The sequence below is a fragment of the Pelecanus crispus genome, chromosome 18, assembly GCF_030463565.1.
Source record: "Pelecanus crispus isolate bPelCri1 chromosome 18, bPelCri1.pri, whole genome shotgun sequence".
NCBI lineage: Eukaryota > Metazoa > Chordata > Aves > Pelecaniformes > Pelecanidae > Pelecanus > Pelecanus crispus.
In genome coordinates, this window is record NC_134660.1 from 7,412,431 (window position 1) to 7,436,464 (window position 24,034).

A 24,034-nucleotide genomic window follows, 5' to 3' on the forward strand; every position below is an offset into this window, starting at 1 on the left:
ACCATCCCTAACCTTTCTTCCTGCTCTGAGACCCCTCTCTCATCTCTCCCTCTGCTCCCTTCCTAGCTGTGGGCACAGGTTTGCTTTCCTGCACCGCGCCATACATCCTCTCATCCCCCTGTGCATTCAGCCTTTATTTCTGTCCTGAATTCAGCCCTCCTTCCTTCACTGGAACACACCCAACTCTCCCGTCACCTCTCCCTCTCGCCGTCCGTCCATCCATCCATGCACCTGACTTTCATCCCATCTCTGCATGCACCAGTTCCAAATTCCCTGCCAGCCTTTGTCCCTCGCTCCACACACCCACACCAGGATCACTCTCCATCCCAGCTGAACAGCTCTCCATCCATTCCAGTCCGGCTCTGTCTCACTGCCACTTTTCCTAAAGATTTCTCGGGAAAAGGGACGTTGGACTGGGTGATCTTTGATGACCTTTCTTCCTCTTCTTTTCTGTGCAGTGGCTGTGGGCAGAGCCCAGGTGCAGCAGGACCCCTTGGCAGAGACCACCGAGGACACCGACATCAGCATCAACTGCTCACACCCCAACAGAAAGCCTTACGACTACATCTACTGGTACCGTCAGCTCCCGGACCAAGGCCTCACATTCATCGCATTTGCTATCCAAGGCTCTAAGAATGTGCAGGACCCTCCGGGGCAGCTGTCGGTGGCGGCAGACCGCCGGTCCAGCGCCCTGCGGCTCTCCCGGCCCCGGCGCGGGGACGCGGCGGTGTATTACTGCGGCGTGGGAGGCACGGGGAGAGGAGCCGGGGCTGCGGGCGGGCACGAACCGCGGCGGGCGGGGCCGGGCGTGTGTGTGGGGGGGCGGGGGGACAGCCCCGGCCGGGACCGACAGGGGGCGCTGCCGCTCCGCCCCCCTGGCACCGCCGCCGCCACCGGTACTGGGAACGGCTTCGGCATCGACACCGGCAACAGCATCCCCAGGTCCTCCTTGCAGTCAGTGCCTGGGCTCATGGTTTGGGCTGACCCTAAAACTATAAAGTTTTATAAAGCAAAAGCAAAGGTCGCGCACAGAAGCAAAGGAAAACAGAAGATATATCTTCTACTTCCGATTAGCAGGCAATGTCCAGCCACTGCCTGGGAAGTAGGGCTTCAGCACACATAACGGTCGTTCCAGAAGACAAACATCATAAGAACGGATCGCCCCCCTCCTCCTCCTTTCCATAGCTTTTATTGCTGAGCAGATGCCATATGGTATGGAATATCCCTTTGATCACTTTGGGTCAGGCTGTGCCCCCTCCCCAGTTCTTGCCCGCCCCCAGCCAGACGGGGGAATATTGGAGAGACAGCCTTGATGCTGTGGAGCACTGCTCAGCAGCAGCCAAAACACCGGTGTGTTGTCAACACCTTTCTTGCTACCAGTCCAAAGCACAGCACCATGAGGGCTGCTATGGGGAAAACTCACTCCAGCTCAGCCACACCCAACAGAGCTCAGCACCTCTTCTCCGTGATGGTGGCTGCGGATCAGTGCTCCTGAAGGCAGCAAAGAGCCGCCCTCGCTCAGCGCTACCTGTGGAGACTGAGAGGCTCTGTGCAAGGCAGGGAGGGGAGTCGGGTGTTTCCCACAAGGCTCTCCTGCTTCCCAGAAAGGGCTCAGAGTGTTCTGGGTTAACGTGGCATCTTCTGGCCTGCCAGCATCATCTCAGAAATGTGTCACAGAGGGGACACTTTCCCACTGGTTTTTCCCTTCCCAAGGACATGCACCACCATCTCCACCCAAGGCTGTTATTACCGCTGACAGGCTCCTTGGACATTCAAAGTAAGCAATTAAGAATGGGGCAATTAAGAAACCCATGCACCCAGGCATTACCAGACATAGAATGAGTTGCAGCCGGAGTCAGCCCTTACACGGCAAAGGTCCATTGCAAGAAACCAGAAATGGCTTGGCTCTGCCAAGTTCTCTTTACCGTGGTCTACCACCTGCTCCTCAGCCATGGCAGGGCCAGACTTTCATCTGGGGTAAAGTGGTTACCTTGCCTTGCAGCAGCGGTTGATTTTATTCTTCTGACACCGAGAGACACAAAAGATTTACCCCAGCACACCTTTGGTTCTTCCCTCTTGCCTGAGCAGCTGATTCCCTCTGGACATGAGAAAGCTGAGGATCCTGATGTAGGTCTTCCTTGGCAGGTTTTCCTCCTTGGAGATCTGCTGCACCACCACCATTGTCTTCAAAACACTGGAGAGTTTCCTTGCCACCAGGACTATCATTTGTGTTTCCTGCTGCCTGGCACAGTCATTTTTCCACTTCTTCCTGGGCATGACTGAGTTCCTGACCCTCTCAGCCACGTCCTTTGATCATTATGTCACCATATGCAAACTGCTCTACCGAAAACCACTGTCACGATGAAGAAAGTCTACTTCCTGCCAGCGCTGGGAGCATGGGCAGTGGGCTTTGTTGTCATCTTCTCCCAGTTGCCTCTGCTGCTGTGGCATCCTTTCTGCACCAGGAAGCTTGTTGACCTTTGATTTCTCCTGTGGTGCTGGGCCAGCATGAGCATAGCCTGTGCTGGGACAAGCGTGCTGCAAGCAGAGCAGTAGCTCGGCCTGGCTTGGAGGTGCTGGGTAGCTGGGTGCTGGTGGGAATGCTCCAGCATGTGCTCTGTGGTTGGGCTGTTGACTGCATATGCCACTGCGTCCCCAGGGCAGGAGTCCCCAGTCACCATCCATGGAAGTGTTTAAAAAACAGGTAGACGTGGCACTCTGGGACGTGGTTTAGTGGGCATGGTGGTGTTGGGTTGATGACTGGACTGATGATCATAGAGGTCCTTTCCATTCTATGATTCTGTTCTATGGTGCTTGTGCCCTAGGGCTGCCTGTGGGGCAGGGAGAGAGTGGAGAACTCTGGGGGTCCCAGGCAGGGTGAGGAGCTGGGTTGCCCAGATATTGGCAATTCACCCCAGTGCCAACAGTGCGGGGCTTGTGTGGGAGGAGGTGAGCGAGCCCTTGTTCTCTGGCTATGACAAGAACGTGTCCAGTGGCCACAGAGATGGAGGGGATCAGTGGCCCTGCCCCAAGTCTCAAGCAGGAGGAAAGTGCAGGGCACCTCACCTGGCCTGCTGGGCCCTGCGTGCCTGAGCCCCTGTTTTGAGTTCAGCGGGCTGCGGGACCCTGGAGAGCCCAACTGTCTGTAGGGACCCGCTGTGCCACGCTGCCACTTGCCCTGTTACTCAGCAGCTGTAAACTGTGGAGGGATGGCTGAAAAGTGGGCATTTCCCACCGGGATGTGCCGGGGACAGACATTTTGTGGCACTGAGGCCTGCAGAGCTTGGCTTACAGAGTCCTCATTCACCTTGTTTGCAAGGGAGCTGGGGTCAGTGCCTTGACACCTCGGTCACCCTGCTTCAGCATTGGGCAGGCAGGCAAGAGAAAGGGGATGTTGGCAAAGGACTTCACAACCTGACCCTCCAGAAGAAAAGGCTGTCTAATTCCCAGCTGCGGAAAGGGCAGTTGCCACAGGCCCCTTTGTGGATGGATGCATGCATGGATGGATGGTTGTGTTCTGTCCATCAGGCTCTTCCTGGCTGAGGCCTCTGGTGTGCTTTGGATCAAACCAGTGCCCAAGAGCATCGGTGGAAGCAAGAGGTACCCTCGTGAACACAAGTTGCCTGCCACAGACACCTCACAGGTAGCGCTGAGCGTGTCCCATTGTCACCTTCACATCTCAAGGGGCCTGGGGTGAGAAAAGCTCCAGAGCTTTTCCGGAGCAGAGCTGGTCCTGACGTAGCAGGACCTTAGAGGTGCTGGGCCTGAGGAAAGCTGCTCCATCCATGCTTGGGGCGACGAGGCACCGCAGAGCAGCGATGGGGCTGTGGGCACTGGTTACTGTCCTTGGACTGCCCTGGCCCATGGGGGTGTTGGGCTCCCAGGGACTCTAGTGTGTGACCCAGTGTGGTTAATCCCAATACTGACTTGTGAATGATGTCAGCCCTGCATGCCTGCCAAAACGTGGGCCCTGCCAAGTGCTGTAGGCGTGGTGGTAGGGCTGCCTTGGGGGGCTGATCCCTGCTGCCCATGCCCATGTGTGCTGGCCACGGCTCTAGATGGGCAATGGTGGGGAGGAGAAGGTGGAGGTGAGGCCATGGGCCATCCCTGAGACTATTCCACCCATCAGCACTCCTGCTGTCCTTTGGGGACCTCTTCTGTCCTCTCCTCCTTCCCCAGCACAGCACTGACTAGAGCAAGAGGTGCCCCATTCCCTATCGAGCTTACAGGGTGGCTTGCCTCCATGGCCTCCCAGAGTCCTAGCTTCTCACTTGAGGAAAGCAGAGGTTGCGCTCCTTGTTTGCAGGCTCTGTGGGGCTAGAGCTGGGCAGAGCCACCGCAAGGCAAGGGCTGATGGCCACTTGCTCTGAGGTAGTCTGGGTGGTTTGACATACTGCCAAGGGATAGTGCTGCCACGAGGACCCTCTGCAGTGTGTCCCAACCTGCCATTCTTCTGGGATTAGTGAAGGGTCTCCTCATACCCTCATCTCATCCCCTGCCAAGAGCAAATCCATTCTCCCTGAGCAGCTTGGGAGGGCATACATGGAGGAAAGGACCACTTGGAGGCCCAGGCTGGGATGCAGAAATCTTTAATGAGTCTAAAGAGGGAATCGAGGTCACTCCAAGCAGAGCCCCTGCATGCAGGGGTCACCAGGGGCAAGTAAAAGACTGTAGTCTCACCCTTGGCCACGGTGAAGTTCATGCAGGGCATCTGTCTGCCTTTCCTGCAGAGATCCTTGCAGCCCAGGGGAGCAGAAGAAAAGAATGAAAAGAGAAAGAAAGAGGTAGGTGGAAGCATGGGTGGAGAGACACAGCCCATGTTTCCAGCTAAACGCAGGCTGGCCCCTTCCTGCCAGCATTTGCAGGAGCAGTTCAGGATGGTGAATTCCTGTGAAAGCAATGGCCTGAAGATTCATTCTTTGTTCAGCGCTATGTCTGTAGTCCCTGGGGAGCCTTCCCAAGAGCTATGCCCATTAGCTTTCTCAGGGGAGGCACCTTCTGCCACAGTATTGGCTGGTAATGCAGGAGAGGTCAAAGCCCCCCGAGGAGATGGGCACTCCCTCAGAGCTGAGGATGCTGCCAACAGCAGCAGAGGTGGAGGAGCCCACAACGATGTTCTGTGGGAAGGAGCTGCGGATGGGGCCAGGCAGGGTCACCACCACAGCAGGGGGCTCAAAGATGATGGTGGAGTTCTGGCACTGCCTGACACAGGGCTCATTGCAGCTGTTGGCCAGTGGGGTTGGGCCGCAGGGCCGTCAGGGCTGGCATTGGTCGTAGCAGGACAACCCATGTCTCTGGGTTGGAGGTGAACCTGGGAGAGAAGCAGGGAGGAAGCAGAGCACAAGGTGAGTGAGAAGCTGCCTGGTTACACAGTGACAAAGGAGCCAAGACCACTACTGAGCAGGGAGCTGGACACTGTGCCAGCAGCCACAGGGTCTCCATTGCCCTACAAAGAGCAGCCTGGCCCAGGGAGGCTCTCTCCTAAGTTGTAAACCAAAAGCCCCCTCAGCCACATCACCACCTTAAAACACTTTTCCCACTGCATCCCATAATGAGGTCTGATCCCATTGTAGACAGAAACACCCCTGAGTTTATAAGATGGTCCTCTCTTCTGAGATCGATAAGATGATCGATACAGTTGTGAAGAGCTGTCCCTGAAGAATAGCCACGAGCACGTCAAAAGCTTCTGGGTAAGAATCAGAGACGGAGGCAACAAAGGGAACCTTGTGCTTGGTGGAAAGATGGGGACAATCTTTTTAGCAAGGCCTGTTGTGACAGCACAAGGAGGAACGGTTTTAAACTAAAGGAGGGTAGATTTAGGCTGGAATCAAATCCCACTGTCAGTGACATGACCCTGTGGAGCTGGGCGTTATCTCCTCTCCCACAGCACCTTTCCAGAGCAGAGTTGCATTGCGGCACTTGTGGGTCTGTAGAGCTGCTGGGCCTCAGGAAAGCTGTGCTTGAGGCACACAAGGCAGCACAGAGCAGCGCTGCATGTTCATGCAACAGTCACTGTCCTGGGCCTGACTTCAGCCAAGGGGGTGTTGCGTTCCCAGGGACAGGGGAGTATGTGAGACTGCTGACCTCCCCAGGGCCTCCCACATGCCCACAGTGCCTCTCTGGAGGACAACAGATTGCTGTTCATATGGCGTGCTCCAGGGCCAAGGGGGTAATTCTGAGCAGAGACGCAGCAAGGCAAGGACTGACGGCCATTGGCAGCGGAGTAACTAGGGCTGTCTTCCTCAGCTTCAAGAGGCAGTGCCTGGAAGGGGACTCGCTGCAGTGCGTCCCACCCCCCAACACCTCGAGCAGTGATGAAGGGTTGCCCTGTGCCCCCACCTATTTCCTTCCACAAAGCAATGGCTTTCTTTGTCAGCAGTCAGTATGCAGATGGTCAGACGACCTAATGGACACAGGCAAGGTTGCAACAAATTTTAATGAGTTTGGAGAGGGAAATGAGGTCCCTCCAAGTGGAGGCCCCCAGTGAGGGGAGCAGCAGGAGCAGCCAAGAAGCTGTTTCCCTTTTGCTGTGGCAGAGTTCCCACAGGGCATGTGGGGACCTGCCTGGCAAAGGGAGAGAGGCTAGCAGCTCCCTGCAGGCTGGTTTCTGGGGTCCTCACTGCAGGCTTTGAGAGGAGGACAAGACAACAAAGAAAAGAGAGAAAAAGGTGAGTGGAAGATAGGAGAGGTAGACATTGGCCATGTTTTCAGAGAGCCCAGGCTGGCCCCTTCCAGTCTGCCCTTGCAGGGCAAGTCAGACATGGTCAGCTGCTCTTAAAACAATGGCATGAAGTTCGATCCTGTGTCCAGCACCATGTTCTGAGTTCCTGGGGGTCCTTGTCAGGGTCCATTGCCAGCATCTTTAGCAGGGGGGGCACCTTCTGCCACAGTATTGGCTGGTAATGCAGGAGAGGTCACAGCACCCAGAGGTGATGGGCACTCCGTCACAGCTGAGGATGCTGCCAACAGCAGCGGAGGTGGAGGAGCCCACAAGGGTGTTCTGCGGGAAGGAGCTGAGGATGGGTCCGGGCAGGGTCACCACCACAGCAGGGGGTTCAATGACAACAGTGGAGTTCTGGCACTGCCTGACACAGGGCTCATTGCAGCTGTTGGCCAGCAGGGTCGGGCCGCAGGGCTGGCAGGGCTGGCAGGGCTGGCACTGGTCGTAGCAGGACATGTCTTGGGGCCTGAGGGGCACCTGGGAGAGAGGGCAGGGAGGAAGCAAAACACAGGGGTGCATGAGGAGCAGCCTTTCACCACACCATGAGGGAGCCAAAGACCATGCAGGACCGGGAGGTGGAGGCTGTGCAGAGATGTATGAGGGCTTCTTGGCCTCATCCTGACAGGGCCCAAAAAGACCCACCACCTCCTGTGCAGCTACTGCCCAGCCTCTTAGTCTAGAAGCCACCTCACTACAGTCCCAGCTTCCCTCCATGGCTAACTTTCTCACCACTTCCCTCTCACACCTGAAGTAGCCCCAAGGTCTGGGCTGTGTTTTGGCTTCCTCGATTGCAGCTTTTCATTTCCTGCTTTATGGCAAGCACATTCCCCAGTGAAGGCGTATTTTGCATGACCGGATGAGAGGCCCAAGCATTTCCGGTGCAAAACACATCAGCGTGGGCAGAGGACTCATCTCAACATGCCGGAAGAGTCCGGTGAAGGACACTGAAGACAGACTGAAAAACTGTCTTAGACAACACACATACACACACACAGATCTAGATGTCCAGTCACCTGAGTTAATGGAGAAGACTCAAGGCACCCAAACAAAGGCTGTCTACACTGTCCAGGACCACTGCACAGTGTTGGACTTGAACAGAGTCCTCTTCTGCATGTCCTTTTTGCAAGGGTTCAGCATGGCTGAGGGAAGACTGCTCTGCACTGGGTGAGAGTGGGAGATGCAGGTGATGAGAGTAACGTGCCCAGCTTGAGCCCATCTGCCCACACCAAAGCCCTTTCCCTGCTCTCTGTCTGTCCCTGAGTACCATGGACATGGATGTGGGCTTTAGCCATGGGATGGAGGTGCTTGTAGGCTCTGGTAGGACAGCCTGTGGGTTCCCTTCTGACCGCGTGATGAAGCAAGCCATGCACACGTGACCAGGTAGGCAGGCCCTGCTGTGGGATTATGCCAGCTGGGGAGTGTAGAGGCCATGATCGCTCAGTTGCAGGATCAGTGTGTCCAGAAAGATGGTTTGTCCCATTTACTATGCACATCTGCTGTGGGATGGGATAAGTCCTGTGTGTGAGCTGAGGTCTCCTCACTGACTGTGGGAAGAGTCTGTAGAGCCTGTTAGAGCAGGTCCAGAGGAGGGCCACGAAAACGATCAAGGGGTTGGAACACATCTGCTATGAAGAAAGAGTGAGAGAGATGGGGGTTGTTGAGCGTGGAGAGGGGAAAGTGTCTGGGGAGGCCTTCTTGTGGCCTTTCAACACTTAATGGGGCCTTATAAGAAAGAGAGAGAAAGACATTTTGCCAGGCTCTGTAGTGACAGGACAAGGGGCAGTGGCTTTAAGCTGAAAGAGGGTAGATTTAGCTTGGGCATGAAGAAGAAATATTTTCCAATGTGAGTGGTGAGACCCTGGAATATGTCACCCAGAGGTGTTGTGGATGCCCCATCATTGGAAGTGTTCGAGGTCAGGTTAGATGGGGCTTTGAGCAAGCTGACCTAATGAAAGATTTCCCTGCCCATGGTGGGCGAGTTAGACTAGATGTTCTTTCAGGGTCCCTTCCAAAGCATTCTATGATTTGATGAATTCTATGTATAGATGTATATTCTATATATTTAATTCTATGAATTTTGTTGGTAACAAAGATGGCTCTGTGAGGTTCTTCCCTGCAGGGCAGGGAGTTTGGGTGGAATAAGCTCCTACATGAGGATGTCTGGAATCTGAGCTGGTCCCACAGGGCTGGAAGGACATACCCCCTGAAGGGATCTTGATCCATTTTATTTACTAAGAATGAGGTGTAAAGCACAGCACAGAAGTCAGAAGAGAATCCCTCTCCCTCGAGAGCTCATTTGGGCAGCGTGCATGGCAGGAGCGGGGTGTGGCAGCACTCAGCAGCTTTGGCTTCTGTCCCCAGGGGACCCCCTTGGAAGAGTGAGGACTGCTGGCCAGGAGCAGAATGGGTTTGGCAAGGTGAGGGCAAGAGTGTCTTTGCAAACAGCTGCTACCCTTGGAAGGAGGAGTTCAAAGTAGGTATGGAGGGGGAGGTGTGCCGTAGACTGAAGAACAGGGAGACCACAAGGGCTAGAAGAGGTGTGCATGGGGGACAGCATGCCAGGGGAGGCTCTCACACTACCGCTGTGACACAGGTGGTGGTGTAGTTACATGTCTGCTACACACCTCCTGCTCAAGAAGAGGAGGCAGATGATGCCTCCTGATGTCACGCACTTGGGGAAAGCCTCACAGTCACAGGCCCTGCTACTCATGGGTGGCTTCTCCCACCTCAGTATCTGCTGCAGGAGCAAAGTGGCTGGGCACAAGCAAAGCAGGACATGTCTAGGGCATCTGGAAGACAAATTTTTGATGCAGGCAATCCATGAAGGGACTAGAAGACAGACTCCGTTAGACCTGCTACTCACCAATGAGGAGAACTGTTGGATGATGTGAAGTTCCAGGGCAGCTTTCCCTGCAGTGACCATGAGGCTGTGCCTCTGAAGATCCTCAGAGACTGACCAAGACAAACAGGATGACTTCTGCCCCCAACTTCAGAAGGGCACATCTTAGTCTCAGCAGGGACCTACCTGCTTGGCAGGATGCCATGGGAAGCTGCCCTGGCGCACAGAGGGTCCCAGGAGAGCTGGCTAACCTCCAAGGACAGCGTCCTCAGAGCACAAGGATGGTCCTCTGCAATGTGCACAAAGGTGAGTCAGGAAAAGCCAAAGCTTTTCATGCAGTGGAAACGTGCAAGGCAGGTGAAGGGAATGTAGACAGGTACCTCTGAGCCTCTTGGCAGCAAAAGGAAGGCTGAGTAGATGAGGGCTCATTGCTGGCTGAGGAAGGGGACTTGGTGACAAATGATGGGGAAAAGGCTGATGTACTCGATGCCTATTTCTCCTCAGTTTTTCCTGGTATGGCTTCTCCACAGGTCTACCACAACCCTGATCCTCCTGCAGACTCTCTGGGAACGAAGCAGCACCCGCAGTAGAAGAAGAAATCACATCTCACCAACCTTCTTGCTTTCTCTGAGGAGGTGCCTGGCACTGTGGGGAAGGGGAGGAGCACTGGCTCTGGGGTACCTTGACTTTAGCAAGACCTTTGACATACCCTCATGGGTGCACACCCATGCACACCTATACACACACACAGAGGTATGCACACTCACAGGCACGCACACACACAGACGTGTGTGCACACAGTCTCACACACATGGGCACAACCACACACGTGAGCTTGCACGCACCCAAACAGTAACTCGTGTGTGTGCACTTATGAAGAGGTGTGTGCACACAGGTTCCCAAAGGAGCCCATGTGCAGACACAGGCACAGCCACCCCCCATGCCAACATGTATGCACAGATATTCAAACACACATGCTTACACATATGCATGCTCTTGCACACGTGTATTTGCGTACAGATATGAGTGCACGCTCAGGTACAGAGATGGACACACATAAAAGCACATATCCACCACATATGGCCACACACTTTCATATACACAGACCAATGTCACACCCGTCCACGCTAAGCTGCATGAAGGCACGTGCATGTGATAAAAGACATACACACTCATCAACAGACGTGCCCAAACACACTGGCGCGCAACATTTGTGCACACTCACGCTTGCATGTGCATTACCACAAGCACTCACAGACACACGTATGTGCAAAAGCGCACATGAGCACAGCCAGGGGAACATGTACGTGAGCATGAACATGCACACACACCGCTGAGAACCAGGGCACTCAGGGCCAGCTCTCAGCCTCTCGGCATGACTCTAGGCAGGTCCTTCAGGCCCTACAGTTAAGGCAATGAATCCAACACCATCAGCTTTAGCGAGCTCAAGAGTTTGACTGAGGCTGTCAGCTCTTTTCTCAGTAGAAAAGAGAGAGGAACCACAGCAGAGTGGAAGCTGTTGTGGCCTTTCTAGACATGGAGCCTCTCCCTGTCCCAAGTCTGTGGGTCAGGGGTAATGTACAAAGTAGAGAACATGCAAACTGCTGCAGCCACAAAGAATCCCCACATTACAATTGCAGAAACTCCTCCAGCCTTAGATGGTCCCAGCTGTCCCTAGTCTTCTCCTTGGGGGAGGTGTGCAGGTGTAGGACCAGCCCCTGCTCTGTAAAGGGACTGCTGCCTCAGGGATGTATTCACACAGCAGCAGGGAGTGGAGTGCCCGAGACAAGCCAGGCTCCCCACAGGCTGCAAACACTGAGGCCGGGGCACTGGAAATGACACTGATAGCATGCCAGTAAGAGAGGCACTCAGCCTCTACAAAGCAGTCCTGAAAATGCCATTTCTTAGCACTAAGACGAGAAAGAGAGAGAGGACAATATAGATAACCTTGCATCCCTTCAGATGCTGAGGACCTTGAGCTGCTCAACATCAGCTGCTCTCACAGAATGAGAGAATCACAGAAGAGCTGAGGTTGGAACGGACCCCTGGAAGTCATGGGGTCCACCCCCCCCTGCTCAAGCAGGACCAGCTAGAGCCAGTTGCCCAGGCCTGTGTCTAGGTGGGGTTTTAATCTCTCTGAGGGGGGAGGCTCAGCAAACTCCCTGGCATACCTATGCCAGTGCTCAGTCACTCCCACAGCACAAGGAAAAAGTGTTGCCCACTTTCCAGGGCACAGGACCCTATGCAGATCTGATCCACAGAATGGTTACCCCATTTTGGTAAGTTGAGCTTTAGAGCATTTTCCTCACATGGCAACAGATTGAGTCATCATTTCAGCTGTCAAACACTACAACCCTGCCAGTTGTGTATTGCATGTGAGCAAATACCAGCAGCTTTCCCATCCTTGTTTCTTAGGGTGTGTTAAAGGTGTTCAGCAGGGGAGTAAGAGCCGTGTAAAGAACAAGCAGTGCCCTGTCTAGTGACCCGTTTGAGGTCACTTCCCATGAAGACCCATGGGCCATAGGAACAGGCCACAGCAGTGAAATGGGAAGCACAGGTTGAGGCAGCTCTGTGCCTGCCTTCTGCACAGCAGAGCCACAGGATTGCTCTTGCTCTGCGCCTGTAAGAAGTGAAGATGGAGAGGAAGCAGCTGAGGGCCACACTGCAAACACTGCAGATAATCACAGCCTTGTTTGCAGAAGTGCCAGCACAAGCCATGGCCAGCAGGGCTGGCGCAACACTGAAGAAGTGGCAGATGTGCCTGGGCCCACAGAGAGCCAACTGGGAGGTGAGTCTTGTATGCAGAGCAGGAGGCAGGGAACCGGCCAGCCATGTCCCTGCCACCAGCCAGATGCACACAGCCTGATGCAGGATGGCCCCATAGCACAGCGGGTTGCAGGTAGGCAAGCTGTGGCCATAGGACATGACAGTGTAGGGGGAGCAGTGCTCTCCGCCCAGCAGCTGGCAGTCCTCCAGCACCCTTGGAAGGAAGAGACCGGAGAAGAGTGACTGAAGCTTTTGGTCTTCAGTTGTTCCGAGATATGCTTCATTAGTTTCTGTTAGCTTCATAATTCCCTCTGGGTGGAGGACATAGGTGTGGGGATTTCTGTTCTTCCACTTCTATACTTTTGTCAAGACATCTGGATTTTCATGCAGAAAATAGAATATGAGGCTATAGTGGCTGCCAAGAGGCATTTCCACTGATGAGAAAGGAGGAGATTTACATGGAAAACCAAATCCCTCCCCCCGAGAGTGGCCGCCAGTTCTGAGCACAGACTCTCTGGGGGGAGCAAGCAGTCAAGAGCTCTGAGCCCCCCTGCAGCTCTCTTGGGAAGTGTACCCAGTACCCTCGTCCTTGCTGATCTTCACATTCTCCTGCACGCTCTGTATCAGAGCAATTTGCTCTCCCTCAGAAATACACCATTTCACTGTCCCCATGTCTGTGCTGACTGCCCTCAGCTCCCAAATGTTTTACTCCAATTTCCAGCTTCGATGCAGTCCATGGCATGGGTGACTATTCCCTGCCAACGCCTGCTGGCTCGATTGGGTGGTGGAGGGGAGAGGAAGGTGGAACAGTAGCTGTGGTCCATCCCAAAGGCTGTTCCCTGCTTTACCATTTTTGACATTCTGCAAAGCAAATCGCCTGCTGGTGCTGCAAACCCAGCCCCTGCCACCGCAGTGCAGCTCAAACCTTAGCAAGAGGACATTCCTTCCTCAAGAGCTGACGGGGCTGCTGATCCCTCACCACCTCCTGCCTCTCTGGCCATTTGTGGGCAGAGGCACAGCAAGGCAAGGCCTGATGGCCACGAGCAGCCAGGGATGACTTCTTCAGCTCCCAGGGATGGTGCCCAAAAGAGGAGGCACTGCAGGGTGTCCCAACCTCCCAATCCTCTGTGAATGGAGAAGGGTCTCCTTGTGCCCTCACCTCCCTTCCATCCATGAGCAACACCTTTTTCTTTTGGCACCTTGGGGAGTGTCGACAGAGAGAAAGACCACATGGAGGCCCGGCCTGAATGCAGCAGAACTTTAATGAGTTAAAAGAGGGGCACAAAGTCACTCTGAGTGGAGGACAGCAGCGCAGGGAGCCCCGGAGGCAGCCTAGAGTCTGCGGTCCTTGTCCATGGAGAGTTCTTGCATGACAGATGGTCCCCACCAGGCTGGCCTTGGTGGGACCTTGCTGCCAAGGGGATACAAAGCAAACAAAGAAGAGGGGAAAAAAGGGAAAGCCATTCAGCTATACTGAAAACACCTCCAAAATCTCGATCCCGTGCCCAGCACCGTGTTCTGAGTTCCTCAAGGTGTGTTCCTACGGGTTTCCCAGCATCTTTAGCAGGGAGGGCACCTTCTGCCACAGTAGCGGTTGGTAATGCAGGAGAGGTCAAAGCCCCCAGAGGAGATGGGCACTCCCTCAGAGCTGAGGATGCTGCCAACAGCAGCAGAGGTGGAGGAGCCCACAACGGTGTTCTGTGGGAAGGAGCTGAGGATGGGTCCAGGCAGGGTCACCACCACAGGAGAGGGCTCAATGACGACGGTGGAGTTCTGGCACTGCCTGACGCAGGGCTCATTGCAGCTGTTGGCCAGCGGGGTTGGGCCGCAGGGCCGGCAGGGCAGGCACTGGTCGTAGCAGGACATGTCTCAAAGTCAGAGGTGCACCTGGGAGAGAGGGCAGGGAGGAAGCAGAGCACAAGGGTGGGTGATCAGCAGCCTTGGTTACACAGTGACAAAGGAGGCAAGGCCACAATTCAGTGGTGAGAGGGATGCGCTAGGCGCCACATGGTCTCCATTACCCTACAAAGAGCAGCCTGGCCCAGGGACACTCTCTCCTAATTCATGAGCCAAAAGCCCCCGCAGCCACATCCCAGCCTCTCTCTAACCAGACCTTCTCCCCACTTCCCTCTCCCATGACCAGAAGATCTGAAATGCAGCAAAGAACAGAGCAATTTCAGCTGAGAGGTCCATCAGGGAGAGATCTCAGTTTGGAAGAGGAGGAGAAGGGGCTTCAGACTCACCTGGTTCCCAAGCAGAAGGAGGCAAGAGAAGTGGATGAGAGAGCAGGCACTTGCGCTGCCTTTTATACCTGCCCTTCATTGCCGCAGGACCAGAGGCACCCGCGGCAGAGGTAGCAATTCTCGGACAAGCTCATCTTGAATGCAAACCAGCGCAGCTAATGACATGGGCTGTGCTTTGATTTCCTGCACTGATGCCTTTTCATTTCCAGATTTGTGCCATGCCCATTGCCCAATGAAGGCTTCTTCTGAGCACTTGGATGAAAGGCCCCAGCATTTGTAGGACAAGAATGCAGCAGTGCTGGCAGAAGTCTCAGCTCAAGTGCTGGATGGGTCCAGAGCAAGCAGGTGACGTCAGCCTGGGTCACTGCGGTGGGGCTGTTTGCAGTGGTGTTCTCAGGAAGAAGGTCCAGCCACCCTCAGCTGAACACCATGGGCTCCCATGCATGAGGATGTCCTATGTCCTTATCTTTCCCTCCCTCCTCACATCACCCCAATGCTCACTTGTTGTTGCCTCCCCAGGTGTGTGCGTTGTGCTCCTAGGTTTTGACCTCATCCTGCCTCACACTGCCCACTCCCCAGGGGACCTTAGCAGAGTCCATGGTTCGTTGTGTTCCTATGTGTGTTCTTTACTTGTGTCTACTGTCCATGTCTGTGTGTCCTTGTGTGACCCTCATCAGGAGGGAATGTGCAGCTCATGGCAGGGACACTCTCCTCTGCCCTGTCCATGAGCACCACAGAGCAGCAGGTTCCCAGGGTCAGAAGGAGCCTGAGTGCAGCTGAGTGCTGATGGCAGCAGCCTGCTCGAGATCTGTCCAGGGAAGAGGCACAGAAATGCAACCCCTGCCTCCTGAGACCTCCTCTTCCTGCCCCTCCAAAGCTCACGCCCTGCTGCTGCCAATTTCAGGACACAACAACAACAGGTTCACTCCAGCTTGGATCCTGACTTTAGTTCAATGGTAACAGTTTTGGGAGTGTCTCAGCGGAACTGGCAGTGCCCCCTCCCTGCCTCTCCAAGCCAGGACACCGCTGCCTTCCACAGGGCTAGAGAGTTCAAAAGGATGGGCAGGGAGAAAGGTTGAGGAATCCTGCCCACCTCGTGCTGGCCATCCCCCAGTGGATCTGCTTCCAATGCAGCGTCAGCGGTGCCTGGTGTGGGACACAGCCCCCTCTCACGTCCATGTCAATGCCAAATGTCCTTGTGCAGCCCTTCGACGTGCTGCTGTGTGAGGCAGGGACTGAGACCTTGTCCTGAACAGGTACGGAATGAAAGGAACATGAAGCCTGATGTCGCTGTGCTGTGAGTGGAAGGACAGACCCTGTGGCTTGCGCAGGGAAAGCCAAAGACCTGAGGACTGCTTTGGGCTTCAGCCCACAAACACCTTCATGCCCTGCATTGGAATGTCAGTCTGAGTGCCCAGCAACTGCCCCTGGGAGGGAAGGGAAGGGACATTGGGTTTGAGACCGCATCCCCCAAAGCCTGCTGCTCTCCCACAGCCATGTCCAGAACAGACCCTCTTTCTCACATGGGCTCTGCACACTGGGCAAATTTTCTAAGTGCATCTCCCCTCCGGAATATCTGTCAGCCTGAGCTCAGCTCCAGCTTGGAGGCACTGAGCTAAGGGCTTCCCCCGTTCCCTTGGGGACCTTAGTGAGCCAACTGCCAGGGAGCTCTGCTGGGAGAGCTCAGCCAGGCCTGATTCCCCTCTCCATGGAGTCTCTTTTGAGCTGCAGCTCTGCTGTTGCCCAAGGCCAACCTCATTGCTCATTCTCATGATGTGAGAGGAAGTCTAGAGAAGAGGAAGGGCAGGGGACATGTGTGCACCTGGATTTTAGAAGGACCTTTGACTCCCTCTCCAGTACTTCCTGATGATGAATAGGTTCATTAAGAGGCTGATAAGGTGGGTGGAAAATGTGCTCGACTAGCAGGCTCCAAGAGTTGTGACCATGAAGAAATGGGCTGGCTAGAACCTCATGAAGGCCAAAAAGAGCAAGGGCAAGGCTTTGCGTCTGGGCTAGAAACCACACCACGCACTCAGACACTTTGGGGACAGGCTGCCGAGGAAGCAGTTGCACAGAAAAGGGTGTGTGGTTTTAGGAGACACTTAGCTGATCGTGAGACAGTAGCGTGCCCTTGCAGCAAAGAAGACCAAACACACCCTGAGCTGTGACAGCCAAAGTGTTGCCAGCAGGTGCAGGGAAGTGTCCCTGCCCCTCTGTCCCATTTGAGACCACCTCTGCAGTGCTGCTTCCAGACTGGGGCTCCCACATCAAGGAAGGATAGCGACACAGCCATGCAAGTCCAACAAAGGCAACCCAGGGGTTAGGGCGCTGTCAAACATGACATGCGAGGGGAAGCTGAGAGAACCAGGTCTGCCTGTTTTGGAGAAGAGATGGCTCAGGGAAGACCTGCTTGCTTTCTACAACTACTTAATCAGAGGAGACAAAGACGGACCAACATACTGGAAGGTCTCACTGATAGGAGTAGAGGCTGTGAAGAAGCAACTGGGACATGGGGAAAGCTGATTAAGCAATAGGCTAAAAGAAATAATGAGAAAAGGAAGGTGTTTCCCAATGAGGCTGTGCAATGTCCATCTGTCGTGGTTTAGACCCTGATGGGATGGGGGAGAGTATTGGAGGAGTAAGAGTGAGAAACACTCCTGGGTTGAGATAAGAACAGTTTAATAATCGAAATAAAATAAAATAGTAATGATAATAATAACAATATAATAATGATAATAATAATAATATTATACAAAGTAAGTGATGCACAATGCAATTGCTCACCACCCACCGACTGATACCCAGACAGTTCCCGAGCAGCGATCGCTGCTCCCCAGCCAGTCCCCCCCCACTTTCTATACTGAGCGTGACACCATATGGTATGGAATAGCCCTTTGGTCAGTTGGGATCAACTATTCTGGCTCTGCCCCCTCCCAGTTTCTTGTGCGCCTGGCAGAGCATAGGAAGCTGAAATGTCCTTGACTGGCATAAGCAGTACTGAGCAACAACTAAAAATATCAGTGTGTTATCAACATTCTTCTCCTACTAAATCCAACACACGGCACTATGCCTGCTACTAGGAAGAAAATTAACTCTATCCCAGCCGCAACCAGGACACCATCCCAGGAGGTGTTCAAGGATGGACCGAATGTGAGTTTTGCCAAGCCAATCTGATTGGATCTATTTGAGCAGAGGGTTGAATCTAGATGACCTCTGGAGGTGCCTTCTCACCTGCATTCTGAGATTCCCACCCTTTCCCAGCCCTCCCTGAGCCCTGCACACCCATGGGCTCACTTGTCCTCACACCCCCTCGGCCTCAGCAGAGCTGTCAGGCCTTGTGCCGGCACTGGGGAGAGGCAGCTGAAGGGAGGCTCTGCAGCCTGCTCCTTCCTTCCCCTGGGCAGGAAATGCGTGGCTGCTCTTTGCAGCCCCTGCGGTGGCAGGCAGCTCTGGGAAGCTGGTGCATGTGGCGGGTGAGGGCCCTGCAGCTGCCGCCGGCTGCAGCGGGCACTGGGCAGGCTTGTTGTTGGTGGGAGAGGACGGGCAGAGTGGGCTTCCAGGAGACAAAGCTGTGCCCGTGCAGAGCCGCTGAGCACTGGGAGGCCGGGCGAGCCCCCGAGCGGCGCCGGCGCAGGGCTCAGCCCCGGGGCGGAGCTGGCGGCGGCGGCGAGGAGAGGAGAGGAGAGGAGAGGAGAGGAGAGGAGAGGAGAGGAGCGGAGCGGAGCGGAGCGGAGCGGAGAGGAGAGGAGAGGAGAGGAGAGGAGAGGAGAGGAGAGGAGAGGAGAGGAGAGGAGAGGAGAGGAGAGGAGAGGAGAGGAGAGGAGAGGAGAGGAGAGGAGAGGAGAGGAGAGGAGGCGGCGCGGCCGGAGCAGAGAGCCGGGGCTGGCGGCGGGCAGCGAGGCGCGGGCGGCGGAGCGGCGGGATGCGGCGGTGCCGGGGCGCAGGGCTGGCGGGGCTGGCCGCGGTGCTGCTGGGTGCGCGGGGCTGGCGGCGGTGGCGGGGGGGTAGGCTCTGTGCCCGGGCTGCTCCCCAGGGAGCCCAGCGCCAGCTCGGCCCTCTCCTTCTGCACCGTCTCTTTCCCCTCCCGGCCTCTCTGCCCTCTCTGCTCCCCCTTTCCCAGAGCTCTGCAGTCCCCTCTACGTAGCCTCCTTTGTTCCCATCATCTCTACCATCACAACTTGGCTGGCACGTGCGCCCGCTGCTCCGGGCACGCACTCTTGCCTCTGGTAATTCCGCACTTACTATTGCCCTGATTTCAGCCCTCCTTCACTGCAACACCCACTCTCGCTGGCTACTACTCTCTAGTGCTCTACTGTCTCTTCCTCTCTCCATCCGTGCATCCACCCCTCTTCTGACCCATCTCTCCATGCATCTACCATCCCTAACCTTTCTTCCTGCTCTGAGACCCCTCTCTCATCTCTCCCTCTGCTCCCTTCCTAGCTGTGGGCACAGGTTTGCTTTCCTGCACCGCGCCATACATCCTCTCATCCCCCTGTGCATTCAGCCTTTATTTCTGTCCTGAATTCAGCCCTCCTTCCTTCACTGGAACACACCCAACTCTCCCGTCACCTCTCCCTCTCGCCGTCCGTCCATCCATCCATGCACCTGACTTTCATCCCATCTCTGCATGCACCAGTTCCAAATTCCCTGCCAGCCTTTGTCCCTCGCTCCACACACCCACACCAGGATCACTCTCCATCCCAGCTGAACAGCTCTCCATCCATTCCAGTCCGGCTCTGTCTCACTGCCACTTTTCCTAAAGATTTCTCGGGAAAAGGGACGTTGGACTGGGTGATCTTTGATGACCTTTCTTCCTCTTCTTTTCTGTGCAGTGGCTGTGGGCAGAGCCCAGGTGCAGCAGGACCCCTTGGCAGAGACCACCGAGGACACCGACATCAGCATCAACTGCTCACACCCCAACAGAAAGCCTTACGACTACATCTACTGGTACCGTCAGCTCCCGGACCAAGGCCTCACATTCATCGCATTTGCTATCCAAGGCTCTAAGAATGTGCAGGACCCTCCGGGGCAGCTGTCGGTGGCGGCAGACCGCCGGTCCAGCGCCCTGCGGCTCTCCCGGCCCCGGCGCGGGGACGCGGCGGTGTATTACTGCGGCGTGGGAGGCACGGGGAGAGGAGCCGGGGCTGCGGGCGGGCACGAACCGCGGCGGGCGGGGCCGGGCGTGTGTGTGGGGGGCGGGGGGACAGCCCCGGCCGGGACCGACAGGGGGCGCTGCCGCTCCGCCCCCCTGGCACCGCCGCCGCCACCGGTACTGGGAACGGCTTCGGCATCGACACCGGCAACAGCATCCCCAGGTCCTCCTTGCAGTCAGTGCCTGGGCTCATGGTTTGGGCTGACCCTAAAACTATAAAGTTTTATAAAGCAAAAGCAAAGGTCGCGCACAGAAGCAAAGGAAAACAGAAGATATATCTTCTACTTCCGATTAGCAGGCAATGTCCAGCCACTGCCTGGGAAGTAGGGCTTCAGCACACATAACGGTCGTTCCAGAAGACAAACATCATAAGAACGGATCGCCCCCCTCCTCCTCCTTTCCATAGCTTTTATTGCTGAGCAGATGCCATATGGTATGGAATATCCCTTTGATCACTTTGGGTCAGGCTGTGCCCCCTCCCCAGTTCTTGCCCGCCCCCAGCCAGACGGGGGAATATTGGAGAGACAGCCTTGATGCTGTGGAGCACTGCTCAGCAGCAGCCAAAACACCGGTGTGTTGTCAACACCTTTCTTGCTACCAGTCCAAAGCACAGCACCATGAGGGCTGCTATGGGGAAAACTCACTCCAGCTCAGCCACACCCAACAGAGCTCAGCACCTCTTCTCCGTGATGGTGGCTGCGGATCAGTGCTCCTGAAGGCAGCAAAGAGCCGCCCTCGCTCAGCGCTACCTGTGGAGACTGAGAGGCTCTGTGCAAGGCAGGGAGGGGAGTCGGGTGTTTCCCACAAGGCTCTCCTGCTTCCCAGAAAGGGCTCAGAGTGTTCTGGGTTAACGTGGCATCTTCTGGCCTGCCAGCATCATCTCAGAAATGTGTCACAGAGGGGACACTTTCCCACTGGTTTTTCCCTTCCCAAGGACATGCACCACCATCTCCACCCAAGGCTGTTATTACCGCTGACAGGCTCCTTGGACATTCAAAGTAAGCAATTAAGAATGGGGCAATTAAGAAACCCATGCACCCAGGCATTACCAGACATAGAATGAGTTGCAGCCGGAGTCAGCCCTTACACGGCAAAGGTCCATTGCAAGAAACCAGAAATGGCTTGGCTCTGCCAAGTTCTCTTTACCGTGGTCTACCACCTGCTCCTCAGCCATGGCAGGGCCAGACTTTCATCTGGGGTAAAGTGGTTACCTTGCCTTGCAGCAGCGGTTGATTTTATTCTTCTGACACCGAGAGACACAAAAGATTTACCCCAGCACACCTTTGGTTCTTCCCTCTTGCCTGAGCAGCTGATTCCCTCTGGACATGAGAAAGCTGAGGATCCTGATGTAGTTCTTCCTTGGCAGGTTTTCCTCCTTGGAGATCTGCTGCACCACCACCATTGTCTTCAAAACACTGGAGAGTTTCCTTGCCACCAGGACTATCATTTGTGTTTCCTGCTGCCTGGCACAGTCATTTTTCCACTTCTTCCTGGGCATGACTGAGTTCCTGACCCTCTCAGCCACGTCCTTTGATCATTATGTCACCATATGCAAACTGCTCTACCGAAAACCACTGTCACGATGAAGAAAGTCTACTTCCTGCCAGCGCTGGGAGCATGGGCAGTGGGCTTTGTTGTCATCTTCTCCCAGTTGCCTCTGCTGCTGTGGCATCCTTTCTGCACCAGGAAGCTTGTTGACCTTTGATTTCTCCTGTGGTGCTGGGCCAGCATGAGCATAGCCTGTGCTGGGACAAGCGTGCTGCAAGCAGAGCAGTAGCTCGGCCTGGCTTGGAGGTGCTGGGTAGCTGGGTGCTGGTGGGAATGCTCCAGCATGTGCTCTGTGGTTGGGCTGTTGACTGCATATGCCACTGCGTCCCCAGGGCAGGAGTCCCCAGTCACCATCCATGGAAGTGTTTAAAAAACAGGTAGACGTGGCACTCTGGGACGTGGTTTAGTGGGCATGGTGGTGTTGGGTTGATGACTGGACTGATGATCATAGAGGTCCTTTCCATTCTATGATTCTGTTCTATGGTGCTTGTGCCCTAGGGCTGCCTGTGGGGCAGGGAGAGAGTGGAGAACTCTGGGGGTCCCAGGCAGGGTGAGGAGCTGGGTTGCCCAGATATTGGCAATTCACCCCAGTGCCAACAGTGCGGGGCTTGTGTGGGAGGAGGTGAGCGAGCCCTTGTTCTCTGGCTATGACAAGAACGTGTCCAGTGGCCACAGAGATGGAGGGGATCAGTGGCCCTGCCCCAAGTCTCAAGCAGGAGGAAAGTGCAGGGCACCTCACCTGGCCTGCTGGGCCCTGCGTGCCTGAGCCCCTGTTTTGAGTTCAGCGGGCTGCGGGACCCTGGAGAGCCCAACTGTCTGTAGGGACCCGCTGTGCCACGCTGCCACTTGCCCTGTTACTCAGCAGCTGTAAACTGTGGAGGGATGGCTGAAAAGTGGGCATTTCCCACCGGGATGTGCCGGGGACAGACATTTTGTGGCACTGAGGCCTGCAGAGCTTGGCTTACAGAGTCCTCATTCACCTTGTTTGCAAGGGAGCTGGGGTCAGTGCCTTGACACCTCGGTCATCCTGCTTCAGCATTGGGCAGGCAGGCAAGAGAAAGGGGATGTTGGCAAAGGACTTCACAACCTGACCCTCCAGAAGAAAAGGCTGTCTAATTCCCAGCTGCGGAAAGGGCAGTTGCCACAGGCCCCTTTGTGGATGGATGCATGCATGGATGGATGGTTGTGTTCTGTCCATCAGGCTCTTCCTGGCTGAGGCCTCTGGTGTGCTTTGGATCAAACCAGTGCCCAAGAGCATCGGTGGAAGCAAGAGGTACCCTCGTGAACACAAGTTGCCTGCCACAGACACCTCACAGGTAGCGCTGAGCGTGTCCCATTGTCACCTTCACATCGGGCCTGGGGTGAGAAAAGCTCCAGAGCTTTTCCGGAGCAGAGCTGGTCCTGACGTAGCAGGACCTTAGAGGTGCTGGGCCTGAGGAAAGCTGCTCCATCCATGCTTGGGGCGACGAGGCACCGCAGAGCAGCGATGGGGCTGTGGGCACTGGTTACTGTCCTTGGACTGCCCTGGCCCATGGGGGTGTTGGGCTCCCAGGGACTCTAGTGTGTGACCCAGTGTGGTTAATCCCAATACTGACTTGTGAATGATGTCAGCCCTGCATGCCTGCCAAAACGTGGGCCCTGCCAAGTGCTGTAGGCGTGGTGGTAGGGCTGCCTTGGGGGGCTGATCCCTGCTGCCCATGCCCATGTGTGCTGGCCACGGCTCTAGATGGGCAATGGTGGGGAGGAGAAGGTGGAGGTGAGGCCATGGGCCATCCCTGAGACTATTCCACCCATCAGCACTCCTGCTGTCCTTTGGGGACCTCTTCTGTCCTCTCCTCCTTCCCCAGCACAGCACTGACTAGAGCAAGAGGTGCCCCATTCCCTATCGAGCTTACAGGGTGGCTTGCCTCCATGGCCTCCCAGAGTCCTAGCTTCTCACTTGAGGAAAGCAGAGGTTGCGCTCCTTGTTTGCAGGCTCTGTGGGGCTAGAGCTGGGCAGAGCCACCGCAAGGCAAGGGCTGATGGCCACTTGCTCTGAGGTAGTCTGGGTGGTTTGACATACTGCCAAGGGATAGTGCTGCCACGAGGACCCTCTGCAGTGTGTCCCAACCTGCCATTCTTCTGGGATTAGTGAAGGGTCTCCTCATACCCTCATCTCATCCCCTGCCAAGAGCAAATCCATTCTCCCTGAGCAGCTTGGGAGGGCATACATGGAGGAAAGGACCACTTGGAGGCCCAGGCTGGGATGCAGAAATCTTTAATGAGTCTAAAGAGGGAATCGAGGTCACTCCAAGCAGAGCCCCTGCATGCAGGGGTCACCAGGGGCAAGTAAAAGACTGTAGTCTCACCCTTGGCCACGGTGAAGTTCATGCAGGGCATCTGTCTGCCTTTCCTGCAGAGATCCTTGCAGCCCAGGGGAGCAGAAGAAAAGAATGAAAAGAGAAAGAAAGAGGTAGGTGGAAGCATGGGTGGAGAGACACAGCCCATGTTTCCAGCTAAACGCAGGCTGGCCCCTTCCTGCCAGCATTTGCAGGAGCAGTTCAGGATGGTGAATTCCTGTGAAAGCAATGGCCTGAAGATTCATTCTTTGTTCAGCGCTATGTCTGTAGTCCCTGGGGAGCCTTCCCAAGAGCTATGCCCATTAGCTTTCTCAGGGGAGGCACCTTCTGCCACAGTATTGGCTGGTAATGCAGGAGAGGTCAAAGCCCCCCGAGGAGATGGGCACTCCCTCAGAGCTGAGGATGCTGCCAACAGCAGCAGAGGTG

The 24,034-nt window shown here is 55.5% G+C and overlaps 1 protein-coding gene across 1 annotated transcript; it reads right to left on the minus strand.

The window, feature by feature from the left end:
- Nucleotides 1-13,886: 13,886 nt before the first annotated feature.
- Nucleotides 13,887-14,192, minus strand: LOC142595200 (feather keratin Cos1-1/Cos1-3/Cos2-1-like). The gene has a single exon (XM_075722860.1). The coding sequence runs from the start codon at nucleotides 14,190-14,192 to the stop codon at nucleotides 13,887-13,889; it is 306 nt and encodes a 101-aa protein (XP_075578975.1).
- Nucleotides 14,193-24,034: the final 9,842 nt, after the last annotated feature.

Coding starts and splice junctions, on each gene's coding strand:
- LOC142595200 (XM_075722860.1), bottom strand. CDS start 14,192: ATGTCCTGCTACGACCAGTGCCTGCCCTGCCGGCCCTGCGGCCCAACC.